General features: G+C 40.5%; 1 protein-coding gene across 1 annotated transcript in view; it reads right to left on the bottom strand.

Annotated features, from left to right (window-relative positions):
* Positions 1 to 560: 560 nt before the first annotated feature.
* Positions 561 to 22,792, bottom strand: part of rims3 (regulating synaptic membrane exocytosis 3) — a 42,008-nt gene continuing 19,776 nt past the window's right edge. The window contains exons 4-8 of the mRNA XM_078268367.1: positions 3,385 to 3,526; positions 3,182 to 3,294; positions 2,481 to 2,582; positions 2,225 to 2,364; positions 561 to 773 (exon numbers count right to left, since the gene is read on the bottom strand). Coding sequence (XP_078124493.1) covers positions 561 to 773; positions 2,225 to 2,364; positions 2,481 to 2,582; positions 3,182 to 3,294; positions 3,385 to 3,526 — 710 coding nt within the window. The remainder of the gene's footprint in view (positions 774 to 2,224; positions 2,365 to 2,480; positions 2,583 to 3,181; positions 3,295 to 3,384; positions 3,527 to 22,792) is intronic.

Genomic DNA, 22,792 nt, shown 5'->3' with positions numbered 1-22,792 from the left:
TCATTGACTCTGCTACATATCCATACTTTATAGTGTATACTAGATCACCTACTACTTATAGTAATAATAACAACAATTGCTTTGGTTTTAAAAAATAAAGTTTTTTTCCCCTTAGTTTGGCATAGAGAGTTTATAAACTGGCATCGGAATGGCCCTGGGATGAGTCGTGCCACGGAAATCTGGTACCTTGGAATGCAGTTTTGCTGTGTCATGGTAGGAAGTGTTGAAATGGGATGGTGAAAAGTGCTACATGTTCTGGTAAATTGAGTCTACCTCAAATTGGAAGTTGGTTTTCTCAACTAAAATACTGATCAGTGAGTGAGAGTATGGACGTAGTGAAGGATATGGCAGCATGTCAGTGTGTGTATTCACGTGGATGAGATCAGGTATTTGCACCTGTATGTCAAATGTGTCTTCCTGCACAGATGGGTACGTGTGTATGTGTGTGTGTGTGTGTGTGTATGCCTACCTGTGTTGCACTTTGAATACAGTCATTGTGTATATACAGAACGTGTGTCCGCGTCTGACTCTGCCTGTGTATGTGGGTATCTACTGGGTGTTTAGGTGCACGAGGGGCTGGTGGCGCTCTCCAGGGAGGACTGGGAGAGGCGTCTGGTGAGGTGTCCGATGCTGGGATCTGCCAGAGAGGAGGTAGGAAACAGCTTGTACCAGCCGCTGACTGTGGCAGACAGGTCCAAATCCTCGAGAAGGATCTGGGCCATTCCCATGAAGCACTTGTGGTCCATACGCCCGTAATCCCCCCACACTATTACCTAGAGGAGAGATGAGAATAAATTATACATACAACACTATGACATGTATGTCACATATTTTAAAGGCTCTGAATACGTATGTTCTCAATCATCTTCATATTTAAAATGAATATATTGAATGGATACGAAAAGGTCTCAAGGTGATAGTATTGGAAACTGACTGTATGGTTCCCGAACCTATTAACTAAGTCTAGTATGGATGTGTTGTTATTTGATTTACTATAGATAAACGGAAAGGAAGAAGATAGATAGACAACCAAAGAAATGTAAATGTGTGTGTATGCATGTATGTATGCATCTGTATCTGTGTATGCATGGGTATATGTGAGCTGTAGGTAGGAAGTTATACGGTGTATGTGTATGTTTAGAAAAATTGTGTTGAACTGTTTTGTATTTAACTAAAAGATAAAAATAGAGAAAGGGGGTAGGACTAGAAAAGTTTGTTTATGAACTTCTTTCTACTCCTTTTTGAACATGGGAATTTCTTATTTGAATTACTTATAATAACTTTGGTAGATTGTGCTGAGAAGTACATGTCCTTATTTATCTGTCATTTTAATTTTATATATGTATATATGTTAGAAACGCTTTAGTTATTTCACAGAAGAGATTTCTGTGTTTTGTAGGCGGGGGTTAGCGTTGCCCAAGATGATTGCGAGAGCATTTTTTTTCTTTTCTTTTTTACCCCTGAAGCAGAATGTTAATCCGTGCAGCCAGACCATACTCCAGCGCTGAGACAGCACTTTGGAGATAGGTCTGACAATGCGAGACAAAGTAACATTTGAATCAGAATCTGATGACAAGCACAAGCAACAGTCTTTTTTTGTAGTGATACATTTGTAATAAATAATATATTTCTTTGGCTTGGATTGTTGCTTATTCAGTCATAAATCTTTACTGTTACAGATACTTCTGAATACCTCCACTTACTTACTCTTCCTGTAAAGTATGAAATGTTTTTGCTGATTGCACCTTGTTCTTAGGGGCAAATATAAAATGTCCTAATTCCTGTCATTTAAAACCAACACTCTAGTAATACGTTTTCAGGGAGAAATATATAAATTCACTGATGAAAATGCCAAGTCCATGTAATTGTACATTTTACAGTAAAGTTAGGGGAACATTCTGTCAGTCGGGTTACATGAGTCCACTTGCTTCGAATGCACGTTTCACACATTTCTAGAAATAATGTGCAATATGTTGAAACATGAAAGAAGAAGGCACATAACCCTGCTACAGAAATGTCATTCTTCAACCAAGTCAGTCTGTGGTGCTTGAAGATCAGGTGAGAAAACGCCCAATAATAAATAAAATGACAGAGGGATTTACTAGCATTATGTTTGTGTATTCAATGTGGAAAAGATCAGTAGGAAATTAAAAATATATATATATATTTAAAAAAGTGGAAAAAAGGACAGAGAGAAGGAGAGGAAGGTAAAGACATCCCATACCTGTAGGACTTTGCCTTGAGGACTCTCATCAAACAACAGAGCCTGCTGGTAGGTGGGGTCCAGATTCTTCTTTACTACTTTGGTTTTCTTCTTGGCCAAGCACACGCCATTCTCCAGCACATACACCTTCACGTAGGTCGCTGCGGACAAAGCAACAAAATACAACACAGTGAAAATCCTACATGGCCATACAGATTGGACAAAGGAGCCACGTTAATAGAATTGGAATGCAGAAGTTGAAGTCAGTTCCGAGTACCTGGTGTGTTCTTGGAGCCCGGTTTGGGGGTCAACCTTCTGGCCTGGTTGACCTCCACCTCTAGCTGCCCTCCTCTGTCTACCATGCCTACATGGACATCCCCTGTGAAGGGAAAAACACACCATCTCTAACAATCCAATAGAAATCTATATAAGCAGAACCAAAAACTCAAGTTAACCGTCGTGTGCTATGAGCTTTGGTTTACTTGAGTTGCAATGGCCAATATCTAACTGCAGAGGGCGACACAGAGCTGTAAGTCGGTCTTCACAACCAGGTATGGTGGCGCACAGTGCTCTGTTCTGTTGTTTTTCACAAGCAATGACCTTTGCATGAAAGATTTATACCTCATGCAAGAATAACTTAATCCATGCTGAGTGAATACACTAGTATTGTGCAGTATTTTTAGACTCTGCTGTGCATCTAACAGTTTGCATGTGGGTATATGACTGTAGATTTGATTCTCTGTCATCCTACAGTCGAACAATATTTAGATTCTCGCATATTACAACTTTATTTACCTGTTGTTGGTTGCTGATCAAATTGATGCTGTTTTTCCATTGTTTAACAGACCTAAATCCTACATGAGTGCAAAGAATCTCATGAGATCTCAGAAAGAAACGCTAAAATGCTAGACGAGAATGAGATGGAGTGAACAGGCGAAGATGGCATTGTTGGTCTACAGTCTATCCCACTTGGCTTACCCATGGGGGGTGTTGCTAGCGTTTGCCGGCCTACGATCTGAGCGGGGCCTAGTCCATCCAGAAAGTCACTGAACTGGCTCTCAGGCCCCAGGCGTGTGGTAGGGAAGACAAAGCTGAGAGAGAAGAAGCAGAATAATGATGAAAGGGATGGATACTGTATATGCATGGATGATGGGTGGATGAATCGCTGGTAGGATACTCACGTTCCATCAGAGCTGTTTGAGTTGGTGCTGCCGTCAGTTGAGTCCTTGCTGCCTTGCCGTGTCACTCGGTTCCTCATGTCGACGGCGATCCCGGTCTCTGTGCTCCGTCGGATGGTGCTGCGAAGCTTCTTCGTCCCGCCGTCTGAAAAACACAAGAGGTCATAGCTCCTGCTTTAAGTGCCCTCATTTCAGCAAGACAATCCATTAAGCACAATAATCAGAGGAAGACGTAGAGATTTCTGATAAGTAAGTCAGGTATTACACAGCACCAGTGCCTGCATAAGCCTTTCTTTCATGGGGACATGCTGCCTGTCCATTTAGGCACAAATTATGAAAAGATCCGAACCCCTACATATCTTTTTCTGCAGATGTAAAGATAAAAGTAAACAGACGGCGAAACAACTGAGGATGGATGTTTCTGTCAAACTTTTTTATGTCTGTGAGATGGGCTGAACAAGAAATATTTTTAGTTTGCTTTTTTTAAACTCACTACAGGTAAACACAAATTCAGGTTAGCCTTGAGAACCCCCATCTCTCGACTATTTACTTTGAAGCAAGTTCACTCAGGCAAGAAGGCAATCTCACCTAATTTCCACTGGGATGTCCCCACACTATTGAAACATCTCTCCATTCTGCAGGTTTTGCTACAACCCATTTTTAACAAGTACAGCACATTTTACAATAGCTGTTGTGAGTCAGGACGCAATAAGCTTAAGGGACACTCCTGAGCCTGACTTGCGTGGTAGAAACGCACACAAATTGGCAGCTTGAGGAACGCTTTGAGTGGCGGGGTAGAGAGAAAGTCGGGAGGCTGAGCTGAGAGGTGGGAGAGGCAGGGGGAAAGGTATTTAGGCTCAGATCTGCTGACGCTAGGTGAACAGGATCGAGCTGGAGAGCTGCTAACCCCACAAGAATATTTCAGGGCATCATCCCCTGTAGTGACACACTGTATCTCTGTGTGACTTGACATGTTGAGTTCAAAGTAGTAAGCACAGTTGAAGTGATTTGGGTTTATGATGTGACATGCACACTCATGCAGTTTTAGCAGACAACCCTTCCCTTTTCCCTCCCATCACTCCCAAATCTACCCTGCTGTCATTCTTGCAACATTACCCAGCGTTCTCAGGGTCCAAAGAGGCATTGCAGGCTAACATCTCACCGATGCACCTCAGGGCACTTTACACAGACAGACAGACAGACAGACAGACAGACACACACACACACACACACACACACACACGCACGCACACACGCACACACACACACACACACACACACACACACACACACACACACACACACACACACACGATGACACTAGAAAAGCAATAGTGTCTATACATTCAAACCTTTGTGCAACATTTACACTCTCACACAGTGTCTGCACATAACCTACAGCAGTCTGGGCGAGGTGTTGACAGTTTAGTCAGACAGAAGGATGAGAAAGCTGCTGTGAGCCGTTGTGTCGGGCTAAACTTGCTTTATAAAGACCTCTACAAAGTCTCAGACTAATTTCCAGGACTTCCCTTTGACAGGGGCTTTCTAGGCTGGCACATTTTTTTTTAATCCTGCAGTAGTAGTTTTAAATTCTTGAAAATGTCTTAAACCTTTTAAAGACAACTTTTCCCTCTTCAACTTGTTTATTTGGAGGTAAATCACTGGTTAACAAAGCAAAAATGAGACAAACTGATTAACTTTCTCAGTTTCAGTGCTGCGTCTGTGCAGCTCATTATGACACATCTCTCCTCTATGGGAGCCCAGATAGTTACGGTACGGTTACCAAAGGAGACTTTTAATAAGCGGTTGCTTATTGTTGCCAGTTAAGAGCACACACAGGTACAGCCGTCCCACTTCATTAGCCTGAGCAACTCCAAGCTCATTAAGCATCCTCACCGTGCCCCTCTCATTGCCATGACAACCACAGACACCCTGCATCATAGCGATCACTACAGAGATAAACAGATCACAAATAAAGCCACTTGATGAGACTTTGGGGGGCGCTGAAAAGAGGAGATTTAACAAGAGCAGAGAGGGCCTTGAGAGACCGATGAAGAGTGAAACAGGGGAGAGAGGACAAGTAGAAGTAAGTGGTGAAGACACTGGGCTGAAGAGGAAGATGAGAATGATGGGGTACCATGGGTGTTGGAGATAAGGAGAGGGGTGCTGCTTTCTGCTGCCTTCTATTTATAATCCTGCAGTCAAGAATATTTCCAACACACAGTGTGTGTGTGTGTGTGTGTGTGTGTGTGTGTGTGTGTGTGTGTGTGTGTGTGTGTGTGTGTGTGTGTGTAAAGTGTGTATCCATGTGTGTTGCAACTCCATGCTCTCCTGCTGCCATGACAACCCCCGCCCTCAGATCTGGACCCAGACAACGCCACCTGAGACAAATGGCGCCATGGCGACAGGCTCATCCCCCATCACTTTTTTATTTTTTATTTCCTTTATCGAGGCAGCATTTCACAGAAACTCTTTAGTCTAACACTTTAGACTGAAACGCCGACTAACACCGTCACTGCAGCAGTAACCTGAACTCTGCCTGGCTCATAATTGAACATTATTAGCTTACAACTGTGTATCAAATGTGTCTATAAGGATGTTGGATCTGTCAAAAACCATTAAGAGCTAGTTTACAGCTCTTTAAACCCATCTTTGAACTATCAAGAATTCACTACATACTATATACTATAAAGTATTCATTTCACTTCATATCCGCACTTGTTACTCATTTGACAGCCGGCTCCTTCCCTCAGATCAACCCCCCCCACACACACACACACACACACACACACGGTACGAAGCAGTGATCTCTTCCTTTCTGTTTAATCCCCTCCTCCTCGTCTGTGCTTTCCCTCCATTTGTTTCCATGGCAATGCCGTCTGCATTGCACCAAGAGCCCCGGCTGGCGTGTTCGCTCATAAGCCTTTCCCCTCTCTCCGTGTCTTTCCTCACTCGTATTGTCCTTTTCCATGAGTCTTACTCCTTAATCAGCCACCGCTTCTTCTTCACTCTCTGTCTAGAAAATTAGGATCTCCCAACATTCTTCTCTCATTCATTACGGCTCTTTGTCTCCAGCTCTTAGTTAACTTGCTGTCTTTTTTCCTATACATACACTCACTGATATGCACTGATGCTCCTTTATTTGCTTTATTCCCTATTCTTACTTTTATGTCCCCTCTCGTAGTTCTCAAGTCTTCTGGCCGCCGTCCATCTTTATCACATAACTTCTATCTCTTTTCCCGGTCCATCCCGTCTGAATTATTTAGTGTATTTTCTCCTTTCCCTCTGCTGAACCAACTTTGTAATACAGTGTTAACATCAAATGCACACACATCCTGGAAGGAGTAATTAGAGGTAGTCTGACATATATGCCTAAAATAACAACGTTACATAAGCTGTTGTGCTTTGCCGTGCTAGAGGAGAGGGGTTCTTGGGTCTTTGTGTGCTCCAAGGCTGTTAAAAGTGTCTCCGGTTGGCTTCCCTGTGATGAGTAATAGATATTCCCTGAAGACACACTCATGAATCTTCACACAAAATGTGCAGCCCAGGGAGCGATCACACGCTCAAAACTTTCTTTGCGTGTGTAAAAACCAAAATACTTGTGCAAGCCACGTTTGATAATCACAATAAGGCAAGATCAAGTCACAGGGAAGAAGATTAGGATGAGAGAAAGACAGAAGTGATGGGGATGGAAAGAATGAATAGCTCAAGTGGCGAGAATTAATAACAGGAGGGGAAATAAAGAAAGGTGGGATTAATAAAAAAAATGCCAGCAATGCAGAAAAGAGCCACACACTGTGACTGCATTCACACTTGATATGATATATAGCTTCTGTGTGTGTGCTTGTGCATGTGTGTGCTCAGTAGATCATTAAAGCTGCTCTGACATTTGGAGAGAACACTGATGAAGCGTCTCTCATTATATGCTGTAATATAGAATGCTGTTTTTAGACTCCTTGGCTGCGCCGGCATGTCTATTGGATGCATCGGTGACGGCAACGATCCACTATGCATAGCAACAGTAACCAAGCATGAGTGTTGGAGATAAAAGATCTGATGTGGTCTGTGATCTGTGGTATCTTTACCACCGGACCCCTGCTAAATTTGGACAAAGGGAGGATTTAAGGTAGAAGAATAAATAGGATGATGTATATATGAATCTGTCATAAAGTTACATAAGAATATAGCCAGTGATTCTGTTACTCACAGTATATATATAACTATGATTATGTCTTGCTATTTGCTACTGTGCCTCACCATTGATGTATTTAGAATCCGCCAAATTATTACAATTGTATGAATTGTATGCATGTTATTGTATGAATAAGAAAATGGAAATAATAATGTTGCTTGTATGAACCAGTGCAGTCTGTACCCAATGTTGATCTGCAATAAACATATTTTCAAAAAGAAACTATGAATATAATACAGAGCTTCATGTAACTTGAAACCAATTTATAGTACTTTCTATGCCGTGTACTAGGAATTAAAGGAATCACATTAGCCTACAAATGACATTACAGTTTTTCTCAGTCGCTTTGGTACATTTCTCCAATCATCCTCGACATTTGCAAAACAGTAAGTGCATTTCTCAAAACAAAAACAATTCGTAGAAATAGCAAAACACCATGGATTACCTGCAAAAGCCATTCTCTTGCTCAAAATCCTTAGTTCATCTCTCAAAAGTAAATATCTGTGTCAATGAACATGTTAGTGCCATCAGAATGACAAGTCCTTGTGTCATTGTGTACGGATAAGACAGTCAAATTGCTTAGTCAAGGTGTTACAGTTTTTCTTGATTGCTTTGACCTGCTTAAAGAAACTGGGATCCACTCGGTTTTCTTCATCACTGTCTCAGCAGAGCAGAAGACATCTCTTGCAAATGTGTTTCATTTCTCATTGGATTGACACATTTCCCCCACCCTTTTGCAGAACAGTTACAGTTTTTCTCAGTCGCTTTGGTGCATTTCTTAGATCAAAAGTGCAATTCTTGATACTACTTGTACAAATTCCAAATCATCTAGTCACTTGTGCACATCATTAAAGCAATTTCTTATTCCTTTGAACAAATTGCAATTGCTTTTGTACATATTGCAATTGATAATGTACAAGTGTCAGATTTTTTCCACATTTTCAATTGCTTATGTCATGTTGATCAAAATATAGTAGATGGTTCTCTGTTGAATAGTCTTACCCCTCAAAACATCTAGGCATTAGTTCCTTGCATAAGCCATTACATGCAAAATTGTTGAACTATTGATCATAAACTGTCAAGCATAGTTTTACACATTTCTATTAGACCTTTTGTACAAAAACGTGATTTGATGAATTGTGCAGGTGAAATTGACCCTCACTCATGAAGGAATGTAAAGTGTTAGTTCAACCAATAATCAACCAATTGTCTAAATTGCTCAAAGGTGCATCTCATGAACAATCAATTGGCAAGCATATATAGGCAGACCACAACACAGAGTTGCAATTTTCCAATACTGGAAGGACCAGGAAACGAACAGGATGAACAGCCAAGAGGAGGAGGAGGAGGAAGAAGAAGAGGAAGAAGAAGAAGAAGAGGAAGAAGAAGAGGAAGAAGAGGAAGAAGAAGAAGAAGAAGAAGAAGAAGAAGAAGAAGAAGAAGAAGAGCAAGGATGCGTGGTGAAAAGCAAAACAGAGGAAGAGGCAGAAGAGGACATAGGCGCATATCTGATGACATAAGGGCCACTATTGTAGACCATGTTGTCAATCATGGCCTTACAATGGCTGAGGCAGGTCAAAGGGTCCAGCCGAATATTGGGAGATCAACCGTGTCCTCAATAGTTCAAACGTTTCGAAAAGAGAGAACTGGTATGTCCACTAATGTACAGTGCACTGTTACTGTATATAAGCAGTATACTGTATACTTCCTACAATGCTTCATATTACAGTAGTCCACTTGTATTTCACAGCATACAGAAATATACTCTATACAGATACATACTGCACCTTACATGCACCCACCTGTATGTTTTACAGTAAAATGTGTGTTTGAAATGTGAAATTGTGCGATGCATCACTGCATTTTTCCCCACATAGGAAGTGCCAGGGGACGCCTTTTCACACCTCGACAGGAGGAGGCTATTTGCACCATGGTCCGAGCAAACAATGCCATGAGACTCAGGGAAATGCAAAGGACCATTATAGACGACAACGATGTCTTTGAAAACATCCATACGGTTAGCATCTCAACCATCGACAGGGTGCTGCATAGAAACCAGATGAGTATGAAACAGCTGTACCGTGTACCATTCCAAAGGAATAAGGACAGAGTTAAGGAGCTACGGTACCAGTATGTAAGGTAAAACATATATCTATGTAACTACTTTACAGCAACATTTTATAGTGATACATAGTACAGTAAGCATAAACTTCACACATTTCCATTGCTGTGGAAGGAACATGCAATATATGTACATTTTATGTCACTCTTCCTTACCAAAACAAATTCAACTGTGTGTTCTGGGATATAGGAATAGTTGGAATCAAGTGAACCCTCTCACAACTTTGTATACGTGGATGAGGCTGGCTTCAACCTGACCAAATGCAGAAGGCGGGGTTGGAATATCATCGGTCACAGAGCTACTGTGGATTTGCCAGTCCAACGGGGCGGAAATATCACCATGTGTGCTGCTATTTCGGAGCATGGTGTATGGTATCCTAACCCATATCCCCATTATAGGGCCATACAACACCCAGCATCTACTCAACTTTTTAGAGACTCTACAGGGCTCTCATCCCTGAGAGGGGTCTGTTTAGAGAGGATTTGCCAAAGTATGTGGTCATTTGTGATAATGTGAGTTTCCATCAATCAAACATCATAAGGCAATGGTTTGTGACCCATTCGAGGATGCTCATAGAATTCCTCCCACCTTATTCACCATTCCTTAACCCAATTGAAGAGTTCTTTTCAGCATGGAGGTGGAAGGTGTACAATCGTCAGCCACACTGCAATGGATGCATGTTAGGACATCACAGTAGACGCCTGCAGAGGATGGATAAGGCATTCCAAAAAGATTCTTTCCACGTTGCATTGCAAGCGAAAATATCCGGTGTGATGTGGATGAGAATATGTGGGCCAACAGACAGGAACGTCTGGATGTGTAGAGACGGCACTAGTACAGTGCTGCAGGCAAAGTTTTGCCTTAGGGGTGTTTCCTGTGTTTCTTTCTAATTTAGTTTTTTTCCTTTGTGCCCCTTGTCTTTTTCTTACTGTAAATTGTTTTGTTTTTTTCTTTCATAAAGTAGCACTAGTAAAAGCTGTGAAAATCAAAATCCTGTCCAGTCTCTTTCAATCAATAACCCACATACAGTAATATGTAAATAGTACTGTTGAAATTGATATATGCCATTAGAAGTGCAGCCTTGTGCATTTTCAATACAGTAACTGTCATCCAAACTGTAGCCTAAGTTTATATAAGGTAATACTGTCAAAGTATACAGTTACCAGACAACATGCCTAAACATTTTGACAACCTTGTTCGTGAACAATGACTCAATGACTTATCATTCTGATGACACTGACATGGTCATTGGCATGAATATTTACTTTTGAGAGATGTCCTAAGAATTTTTAGTGACTGACTAGCTTTAGAAACATATCTAATGTATATTGCAGTTCGTACAAATTGTTCTGAAAAATGCACTTATTATTTTGCACGTTAGGCATGATGTGAAAAACGCACCAAAGCGACTGAGAAACTGTAACACGGATGTCATTCAAGCAGTCCAAACTCCATTGTTTTAGCTATGGTAACCAAACAGAAACCATCTGTTCCTAACTATTAGAAACTACCTACATAAGTATGAAATCACTGAAGCACCTGTTTGACACTCCTTCACACAAATCTTCAATTAGCAATCAGTCTGCAGGCCTTAAAGGTGCAGCGTCTGTGTTCTTTGCCAACATGGATGGAAGAGGTCTAAGACAGAAGAGACTGAGTATCAATAGTGGCTATTTCTTATACTCTACAGTAATAGATTTTATACTTTACTGTAATAGATTTTATTTTTATTTTCTTAATTTATTATACTCTAAGATTTTATTTTGGTTTACATGTATTTTGTGTAATATTTACAGTATTTCAGTTTTCAGCCACAGTTTCAAAATAAGGATCAATGGAATCAAAATGTGCATCAAAGCATTTCTGATTCTGGTTCCAATTCTTTGCAAGAAGGCAAATTTGTCGACAAATGTCACTGGCATGAAAGCTACGTAGAGTAATAGGCTACAGTGACAAGCAATGGTGCACTGATTGGCACTGAGTGCTGTATTTAGTATTTTGTTGTCCACTGTGTAATGGTTGATTGGAAGAGCTCATACACTTGTTTGCAAGCTGTGTTGTTTGAGGGCAACATTTTCTTTTGTTGCATATTTTAAATGTTTTGGCACGGTTAGAGCCTTTTGCAAACAAAATGTGTCATTTTGACCATGAGTGCTACTGTTTAGGCCTGTGTGTTAACTGTTTTGAAAAATGTGGAGTTTGAGTTGACTGCTGTGTCAAAGCAATCAAGAAAAACTGTAATATAACAGTGTACTCTGGAGGGATGTTCTGATGTACAATGATGACAATTATAAATTGTAGGTTACACCTTAGTGTATGTGGGAGTTTGATTGCAAGAGACTGGACAAGATTCACATTTACGCTTTTACTGTTTGTACTGTAATTTGTTGACAGACCATGTCATTGCGATATAGAAAGGAAAAGACAACACTGCATAGCACAACGAAAAAAAACAAAAATGTGAACATAGGACATCTCCTTAGGGAAAACTGTACATGCAGTGCTGTAGGAATTACAGTGCAGTCTTCCTACACCTCCTGTATATACAGTATATATATACTTGCCAGTTGATGGTTCATGAGATGCACCTTCGTTTGAGAAAGTCAAGATTCACCTGGGAGAAATTTACCAATTCAGGACAGATTTAGAAAAAAAGTCTAATGTATAGAAATATGCTTGACATATTATCACAACTTGTTCAACCATTTTGCATGTAAAGACTTATGCTATGAACTAATGCCTAAATGTTGTGGGGGGTGAGACTATTCAACAGAGACCCATTATAATACATTTTGATCAACATGACATAAGTAATTGATAATGTAGGAAACAGCAGAGAATTGTACATAATCATTTGCATGGATGTACCAAAGCATTTGCAACTTGTTCAAATAAATGAGAAACTGCTTTTTTGATGTGCACAAGTGACACAATGATGTGAAGATTGAACAGGTAGTTTTGAGAATTTCAGTTCTGATCTGAGAAATGTACCAGAGACTGAGAAAAACTGTAAATTCTATTCTGCAAATTAAAAAACTTATGTAGATGGAGTTCAGTGCTTTTTACCCTCCAGGACATCCCCGGTTAAAACACAGCATGAGCCTGTAACACTGAACACCAAGCCTGAATGTGAGCAGCCTTACTGTTTCAGTGCTTTGCTCAAAGGCACATCAACAGCCTGAGGAGACTCATTCATAGTACCAATAGAACGTAATGCCTCCAGTTAAGCTACAGTAGTAGAACATTTCTTTTTACACTTAAAGGCCCCCGTATTTCCTCAATCAGCTTCTTACTATGGGTAATGAGCTCTTACACTAACACTACACTGCCTATTTCAAAAACAGTTTGGGTCATTTTACATGATGATTTCTGGGTTTCTCACTGGTTTGATGTGGGCGGGGGTTAATTAGAAAAAACATTATGTCACATATGTATGTGCTCCAATCAGGATTTAGCATTTGAATCAGAATCTGATGAGAGCTGGTAGGTTGCTTGGCCACTGTCAATCAAATCTGACAAAATCAAACCCACACAATCCTGATGAAGCAGGTTAACTGCGTGAGTGTTAAAGGCATAGTTTGACATTTTGGGAAATACGCTGAATTCACTTTCTTGCCGAGAAGATCAATACCCCCCTTATACTTGTATGTGTAGCTAGGGCCTGCAGGCAGTTAGCTTCGCTTAGCATTATGATTGGAAACAAGGTTAAACAGCCAGCCTGGCTCTGGCCAAAGGTAATAAAATTAGACTACCAGCACCTCTAAAGCACAGTAATTAGCACATACAGACATGAGTGGTATAAATCTTCTCATCAAACTCTCTGCAAAAAAGTGAATAAACGTATTTCCCAAAATGCCAAACTATTCCATTGAGGGCAGTCTGAGGAGAATCTTTCATAATACTAATACAAAGTAATGCCAACATTTTAGGGAATAGCATAAACCCTCTTTATATCTTTATGTCTGTGTGTATCACGCGTGTATGTTTGTGTTCTTCCTTTTCCTTTTCTCTATAATTCCACCATTTATGAGACACTACCAGCAGTCCACTTTTCTCCAACAGTTATTTAACTCAGAGCGTTACGTGTAGCTTAGTATCCTAAGTGTTGCTTTGTTGTTAAGGATAACGCATGGGAGTTAAACAAAACTAATCTCCTGTGTTGTCTTTGCGTGTGTGTACTGTCAGTGTTTGTAAGAGTCACATCAACAGCTCAGGCAGGGACATAAGCCAGGGAGTGGTCAATGTGAGGCAATTAGCCTTTCTCAGCACCGTGTTGCATAGGAAATGGTTTCTTGAAATCTAAAACCTTCATGTATGGCAGGATGTCTGTCAGTGAGTTAATATGCCGCACGGTCTCCTGCCAATTAATTACAATGAGGGAAAGAGTAATCTAATTCAGATGTAATTTCCTCTTGATTACTCAGCTTAGCGGCAAATTATGCAAGATGGCCAAATTATTTATATGGAAGAAGCATGAGAAGAAACAGATGACATCGGAGGGCTAGAAACAAACTTAACATTTTAATATTTCACCTTCCGTTGATTGTTAAGCACTGAACATATACTCATCGTGTTATGTCCACAACTCAAAGATATTCCGTTTACTGTCATAGAGGAGTGAAGAAACTAGAAAATATTCACATTTAGGAAACTGGAATCAGCTTCATAAAATATGACTCCAATCGATTGATCGATTATCAAAATAGTTGGCGATTCATTTAATAGTTGACAACTTATTGATTCATCTTTGCAGCTCAAATTTCCATTTCCTTCTGATCTAATTTAACTATTTTTCAGGTAACCGTGTTCACTTAAGGCAGAATAATAAAGCAAGCTCCACTTTGTATAAGGTCAAGAAAATGACCTAATGACCTTCCTCCAGGAAGTCATTTCTTAAGCTTCAGAGCCAGGCTAGCCATTTCCCCGTTTCTTGTCGTTATTCTATTCTAAGCTGAGGTAACTGCTGCTGGCAGTACCTTCATATTTACATACCGACATTAGATTGGTATCAATCCTGTCCTGTGACTCACAGCAAGAAAGCAAATAGGCATTTTTATTTTCAAGAAATGTCAAATTATTTCTTTTAATATAATTACTGACTGTAGGTGCTTTACAACTGAGATTAGTCTAGACTTTGATGAGACGCAGTGTGTTTTACATGCAGAATCTAGCCACACACACACGCACGTGCACACGCACACCCACGCGCACACGCACACACACTAGCAGGTATACAGGCACAAAGAAAGACAGATTCCCAGTCGAATGGTTCACCAATCTATCTGGCTAAGAATAGAGAATGGAGCATGGAGGAGTCGATGGGCGAGATTGGGATAACATGATAGGCTCTCTGAGTAAAAGTAAATGAAAATAAGGAGAGATGAATGAAGGAGAGATAGAGAGGGAAATGAAGATGTCAGTGAGCTGGAGGAAACACAAAGAGGGCGACGAGGGAGTATGGCAAGTGGAGAGATGAGAAACAGAAAGGGGACAAAAAGTGATCGCCGGTCAGCTTAGCTGGTGTTAGGTAGCCTCTAAAAGCACCGGTGGCACCGAAGAGAAAGCTTTTAGAGACATGAGTAAGGTTTCAGTTAGTATGTGTCAGGAGAGCCAGTGACTTAACAGACTTCAAAAGAAAAATGAGGTGAAGGAGGTGGGGTGAGGGACACAATCGAGCAGCAGTCTCACTTGAAATGCAGCTTTAAGTGCCGATATTATGAAAAAATCACTTTTTCTGGGATTTGGGGTGTTATTTTGTGTCTCTGGTGCCTCCACACGCATACAAACTTGGAAAAAAGAGTGAGATACAGGTTTCTGAATGTGTCCTGCCTTCAGTCTTCGGGTAAGCTGTTCAAAATCGGCAGGGCTTTTTACGTCACTAGCCGAAACAAGGTGGCTAACCGTAGCATGCTAGCTCGTTCTGAATGGCAAAACACACACTAGTTCACCATAATCTACAAAAGAACTACTTACATGTCTCTATTCTGCAGGTATTCCACGCAAAGTTGGAAGTGTGCCCTCGTTTAGAAGAAGTCTCCCAGCTAATCCTGCCTTGTACTACTGAAGTTGTAGAAACAAACAGCTAGCTAGATGATGTGATCTTACCTAGCTACTGCGCATGTGCGACTGCCAACAAAGATGTTACAGCAGTGAGAGGTCTCACTCTGTAGCTAAAACAGAGACCTGAACACAGGGTAAAAAGAGGAGCTGCAGCAATGTGCAGTACAACAAAAATATGGTGTTTTTTGAAAATTAAACTATGTAAACCTATTCTGGTACAACCTCAAAATACAATTATGAACCTGAAAATGAGCATAATATGGCCACTTTAAAAGCGTCAATGAGGACTTTTCCATGAGTCACAGCGAATATGAATAGCTATCATGTGTAGTTATCCTGTGAAACAGCTATTATTAGGAAAGCGCAGTTACCACAGGTCAGATGCTGCAGTGATTCAACAACTTCTATTGTTGCTATTCTAACAATCCATTGCTTTGTATCCACTATTGCTCATTTTGTTTAAAAGTCTTTTGTGAGCTGTCTTTATATGTAAGAATTCCCTTTCGGGGTAAATTTTGCCTGGAAGGATCTGATCACCGTAAGCTTTCCAAAATGTCTCTGCCAAAATTCCTAAAGTGTGTTTCCTAGCTGTGACTCAGAAACAGAGCTAGAAGTAGGGCATGCGTGAGTCACCCCAAAAAACACCCCAAGTACTAAAATGCCAATCTTGAAATGTTATGTTAAAATGTTATCCGTAGCTATCTCCCATCTGCCTCTCATCAGCCTGTCCTGCACAGCTATCTCAATGTGGGGGAGCACAATGTTCACATTGCAGGGATTCAGGAAACTACAAAGACTTTTTATGTACACTGATCAAAGCAGAGCTTCAGCTAAACATTATCTTGTCAGAGTTGCACATTATAAGCACTGCTCTTTGCTTATCAGTAATAACCAGCTAAAGACAGAAAACTCTAAAACACCGCCGCCGTGATTGTCAATGACAGAATCCCAATAGATGCTAAGGCTATCTAAAGCTAGTCACATATCATGATTTAAGCATACAGTTTCCAAAGCTGTTTAGGAGTAGTAGTGGAAGCTGCATAGCTTTGGTAAATGTGTTCCTCACAGAGAAACAAAGCTTACAAAGGATTTTATTTGAGTATTTGGCATAACAAAACAATATTTATGGCACCGTACTATAAATAATTCTCAGAGTTAGAAGCATGAAAAATGGGTCTCTTTACATTACTGGCAATGGTACAAGCCCCTTCACATACCTTCACTCCCAGGTTGGAGCTACAGTTACACTCAGCCAACTCAGAAATGATTTGTCTGATAATAGCATATCCAGAAATGTGGCTGCTATTGGTCTGAGAACAAAGTTGGAATCAATTCAATAAGCAAACTAACAAGGTTTCTATTCTTGTGTCACATTTTTCCATCCCCGTTTCTTTTCTGTGTCTCTGGTTTATTTCAGCAGCACAGAAATAAACATGCCAAATACAGTAAGATTTAAATGAAGAATATCTAAAAGGAATTGTAAAGCAAAGTTGAGAAAATAAAATGGGTGGGTGTTGTGTGGGTTGAGAGAGCTAAATGGAGCAGAATAGAGTGAGGTGATCGAGTGTAAATGTGCACCAGCCAAACACGCGTGGAGTTGAAGCCTTTCACTGGGACACTCACCAAAAACACACACAAACAGACACACATCCACGCCTGGTTTCCTTTAATCTAACTCTCCTGGTGCACTGCGTCTCATCAGAGGCGCTTGTTTCTCTGCAAGCCGCGTCTGTCCGTGCAGACTGACAGTGTGCTAAGAGACGCTCTGCTGACCCTTTTTTTTTTTTACAGCCATGGATAAACCTGCTCAGGAGATAAGACTGTTCAGCAGAGGAGTGACTCACCCATTAAACCTGGAAAACTGTGTGTGAATGCGTGTGTGCACGCGTGCGTGTGCGCATGCTTTCTCCTCACCAACACCAATAATAGCAGGTAAAAAATAGAACAGACAGAACCAAAATGCCATCCTCAACACTCGCCTGTTACAAAACCCAGAATAACAAGGCAATGACACGGTGGGAGTCAGGGCTGTACCTGGAATTGCATAAGGAAACGTGAGTTACATTATGGAAGAAAACCATACACATACAGTACTTATTTGTAGAAATGCATAAGAGCAGCCTGTATCAAAGGATCTAAATATGGACCCTTTTAGGCTAAACAACAACCTAACTGAAAAAACACTTAAATGCTAGCTAACATTTCAAATGTTTGGAATCCATCACTAAATTAATTCATTATTGTAGTAAAATTATTTTAGGAATTACGCATAATAAATCTCACGTACCCCCTGCAGTACTAAAAAGTACCCCAGAAACACTGGCATAGAAGATTAGGATAGATATATTCCTTAATGTTGTATCAACACTTTTTAGTACACTTTCACAAAACTGGTGTTGTTTAAGGTGTGGTCCATATTTAGATCCTTTGATACAGGCTGCTCTCATGCAGCCCCCTTCTGCAGGTATTCCACGCAAAGTTGGAAGTGTGACCTCGTTTAGAAGAAGTCTCGGCTAATCCTGCCTTGTACTGACTGCAGTTAGAGAAACAGCTAGCTAGATGATGTGATCCTTACCTAGCTACTGCCCATGTGCGAATCCCAACAAAGATGGTACAGAAGTAGGATGTCTCACTCTGTAGCTAAAATAGAGCCCTGAACACAGGGTGAAAAGAGGAGCTGCAGCAATGTGCAGTACAACAAAAATATGGTGTTTTTTGATAAATAAACCAGGTAAACCTATTCTGGTACAACCTCAAAATACAATTATGAATCTGAAAATGAGCATAATATGGCCACTTTAAAGCCCACTAAGAACCTCCAATGAGAAAGACTTTAATATCTGAGAAGAGATAACGGCTGCATTAAGAAACAGTAATTCTCCTTTTCAAAGTTACATTTTCCAAAAGACGCAACACTAGTCTATTTCAAAAATAAAATGCAATTCTTGCTCAGACACATCTACAAAAACAAACTTCCATGGTTGCATAAGAGCTTACCGGGACATATTCTGCCGATAGTTGTAAATTGACTGGATCCAATTCACAAAATGAATTACGGCTAGAACATACCCTGCAGGAACTCTGACAAAATAACAACACCATAATCACATTACTTCCTAATAGCGCTTTAATGGTGAGACGCTGACATATTAACCCACTGTCTCCGTTTAGTTTGTCTTTTTTTACATCATTGTTCACTCACTCTCTCTTTACCTCTCCATTAATTCTATTGAGTCATCCACAATACATCTTATTATTTAGTCACAAGAGGACTGCTTATGATCTTATCTAAAAAGTCATAACATGGGTGCAATACATTTAGAGTAATGACAAAAAAAAACAATAAAGGCATTCAAGAGATTTTGTGGAGTCTCTCTTTTCCCCACAAGGTTCACTTTGCAACCACCATAACATACAACAGAAAGTTATTCAATAATATCAATCAATTAATCAATGGCTACAAGACATATGGTTAGTTTATCTCTTCTTTTGCGGAATGCATTCCAATTATTTTTCCCATTTCTGCACCCAAAGTCTAAATTACTTACTTCCATCACACATCTCCTCTGGGGACCAATCAACCAATGGCTTATCGGCTATTAGGTAACCAACCGAGCGAAGCAGGGGGCAGGCACCTGGGCCGACCTGCTCCATCAGCAAATCAGTGCACGTGTCACTTGGAACATAGAGCAATGACAAGCTGACCAGATTGGGCCATTAACAACCTCCAGGAAGGAACAGGTAGAGGACCTTATTTGAACTCGACGGGCGAGGGGGAATGTCTGCATATCACTCTGTTCATCTGTCTGCGTGACCTTCGGTCTGTCTGTGTGGGTCACCCAACTAATTATATGCAGCCATTGTTTTGCCTCTAGCTGGTGTGAATTATGAGGTAGGGAAAACAACAGATTGCCCATTTCAGCCTCTCTTCGCCATTGAGTAAATAGCCTTGTTTGTCTCCAGGTATAGATTTCCAGGCTCAGCCTTGTAAAGTTGTGAGGAAACAGCCAATTCCCATTAAAACAGTGACATAATATTTATGTTGGGTGGATGTAATGTAAAAGTATTAATGTAAAATACCTGGATTGGGATTTAATTTACACCTAAATCAAATGAAACCTTTTTTTTTTAGCCTACCTGAGATTATTTCAAATATGGATGAACTAATCCCACTTTTCCTCCCCCAATACCGATACCTAAACTCAGGCTCTGCCAATAACAAGTCCATATCCAATACCAGTGCTCTCTTTTTCCCAGATTTACCAAGGGAACTATCATCCAGGAGCTCAAGTTGATACAGCTATAACAAGATGTGTTATAGATGGAAGAGGAAGGAGCAGTGCATGATACTGTGATTTTGCTCCAGACGCAATGTGTTCCTCTGGCAACTGAGAACATCTAAATTTAGACACACCCCTCGTCTCCCCTTCCTCTTCTCTACATCGTCAGCCCCTCCTAGCCTCCTCATCCACACCTTCCCCTTCGTTGTGCTCTCCTCATCACCACGAACACAGAGACATGAAAGCCCCTGTGGTGAAAATATCGACAGCTCTCCCTGCGTCAGTGTCAGCTGTGCCTCAGTGCACTGAGCATAGTGTGTGTGTGTGTGTGTGTGTGTGTGTGTGTGTGTGTGTGTGTGTGTAGGCATGTGAATGACTGTATGGGCCCTATTTTAACAATCTAAGTGCACGGCGTGAAGCGCCTGGCGCAAGTGTGTTTAGGGCGCGTACAAATCCACTTTTGCTAGTTTAATGGCGGAAAAAAGGGTTGTACTTAGTGTATTCATTAATCATAGGTGTGTTTTGGGCATTACATGCAATAAACCAATCAGAGTGTCATCTCCCATTTCCTTTAAAAGCCAGGCGCGTTTATACCTTGGAGCATTGCTATTATGATGGCAGATTTGCTAAGCAGGAAGGAGAGATTGAAGAAACTGATCTGCTAGTGCGTGGAGTGAAAGAGCAAATCATATTATAATACTATTTCACATTGTAATATTTTTATTTTTATTTTTATCGCATGTTTGTGTGCTGCTGCGCGTCCCTGTGTGTGTGTGGGTAACAAGCATAGTGTGCGCGTGCTGTGCACGAGCCTAGGCGCATTTTACTAATTCACTGTAAAAATAACAACGAAATGCTGCGTTATTGACTTTGGACTAGGTTTTTGTTGGTCAATGACGCGATCACGTTGCGCTGCTCCGGATACGAGATAGGGCCCTATATGTGTGTTCCTGTGCACATTGCCAATTAGCCTATGGAACATATATTACGTAAACTTGCATGTATTTTTTTATTTCATGCTTTCATCCAAATTCCTCCGCTGCCCTCCAAAATGGTTTCTTTCCTCTTGCTTATCTTTCAACGTTCACACGTAAATTGCCGAGAGTAATAGAGAAAGCAAACCTGCCTGGTCTCGTTATATTTACTTAAGAAGTGAACCAAAAGACTGAATTTATTTGAGATGTTCAGAGCATTAAAAAGAGGATAGACAGATGACGAGACAGATACCATTCCTTACACCTTCCAGTCCCACTTGGAAATGATGTCCTTAGCATTAAGTCGCAAAAACTGTCAAGTATTGAAAGTTAGAACTGAACTTTGCTTTGTTAGATTCTTAGACTTATTTTCTGAGGAGATATTTTTTGATCTCAATCATAACTTTACCAATCTTTATTTACCAAATTGTATTTATTTATTTTTTTGGTTTTATTTTTCATTTATTTTGTTCAGGCATATATCTTGTGCAGCTATTAAGACACCAAATAATATATAGGTGTGCTAAGTTTGCTATATTTTGTTAAATATGTGTGAAATTAAGAGTCAAATTGTGTCTTATAGAAAAGATGGTGGTATAAGCTTACAACTATAATAGTTATAATTTGTATGTATTTTTCTTTCGAACCGCAACTGAAATAAGTCTTGGACTAATTGACATTTTTGTTGTTGTTGTTCTTCTGTCATTGACAGAAGAATGAAGGAAGTTTTCAACTGCATTGAAGTGAGTTGTGTATCCTGCTGCTCCTGGCCCTGCCTCTCAGCCATTACCGAGCCGAGTCGGTGTGTGACATGTTTTTCCTACTTCCCACCAGAAGTTACTGGGTTTGTTTCCTCTGCTGTGGCGCAAAGCTAGAAACACCTTTGGTGCAGCTGCACAGTACCTGTAATTATACCCCACAGGACCCATACTACAACAGAGTGCTGCTATCATTGCCATACAGCCACCATACATACTAGCTGCTACTGCCATTTCAGAGTTCAGCACAGTGTTGCAGGCTTTTAAAAAAAGGCTCATTACATTGGTAATACCACAAAAGGTAAAGCCAGTGAGAGCTTGTTGAATTAGATATTACAGGAAATTTAACTGAGGTAGTGCATCAAATACCCACTGGAGGGGATTATGGTAATATTATTGTGTATACACTGAAACAATCTGTTAGGCCAGTGTTTGCATCCGTTTCAATTTAACTGCAGCAGGGAAGCATTTAATATTTTTAAAGGCATGAACAGTATTTGAAATGTTAAAGCTGAGCCAGGAGGGTACTACGTTGTATTAGGGCTAGAGATGGCACGATACCATTTTTTGCTTCTCGATACCGATTCCGATACCTGAACTTGCGTATCGGCCGATACCGAGTACCGATCCGATACCAGTGTGTCATATATTTTATTATGTTTTAACAACTATATACTACTATCCCTGTATGGATGTGATATGATTTCTATCTTTGTTGTCAGTCTGGCTCAGGTTAAACTCTTTGTGAAACATGAACAAACACAAGCAATGAATGCCACAGAACTTTCTTTTATTATCCAGTTTGACAGTCAGTTATAACGGAAAAAGAACATAAATAAACTACTTTAACGTAGATTTTCTTTAGGGCTTTATTACGGGGTATCGGATCGGTGCATAAACTCCAGTACTTCCCGATACCAATACCAGCGTTTTAGGCGGTATCGGAGCCGTATCGGAACATCTCTAATTAGGGCCACTGCAGAGAAAACAAAAATATTAAGGAGCGAAAAAAGTCAGACTTTCCG

This window comes from Sander vitreus, chromosome 14 (genome assembly GCF_031162955.1).
Source record: "Sander vitreus isolate 19-12246 chromosome 14, sanVit1, whole genome shotgun sequence".
NCBI lineage: Eukaryota > Metazoa > Chordata > Actinopteri > Perciformes > Percidae > Sander > Sander vitreus.
The sequence above is the reverse complement of the archived record's forward strand: the minus strand, read 5'-3'. Positions and strand labels throughout refer to the sequence as shown.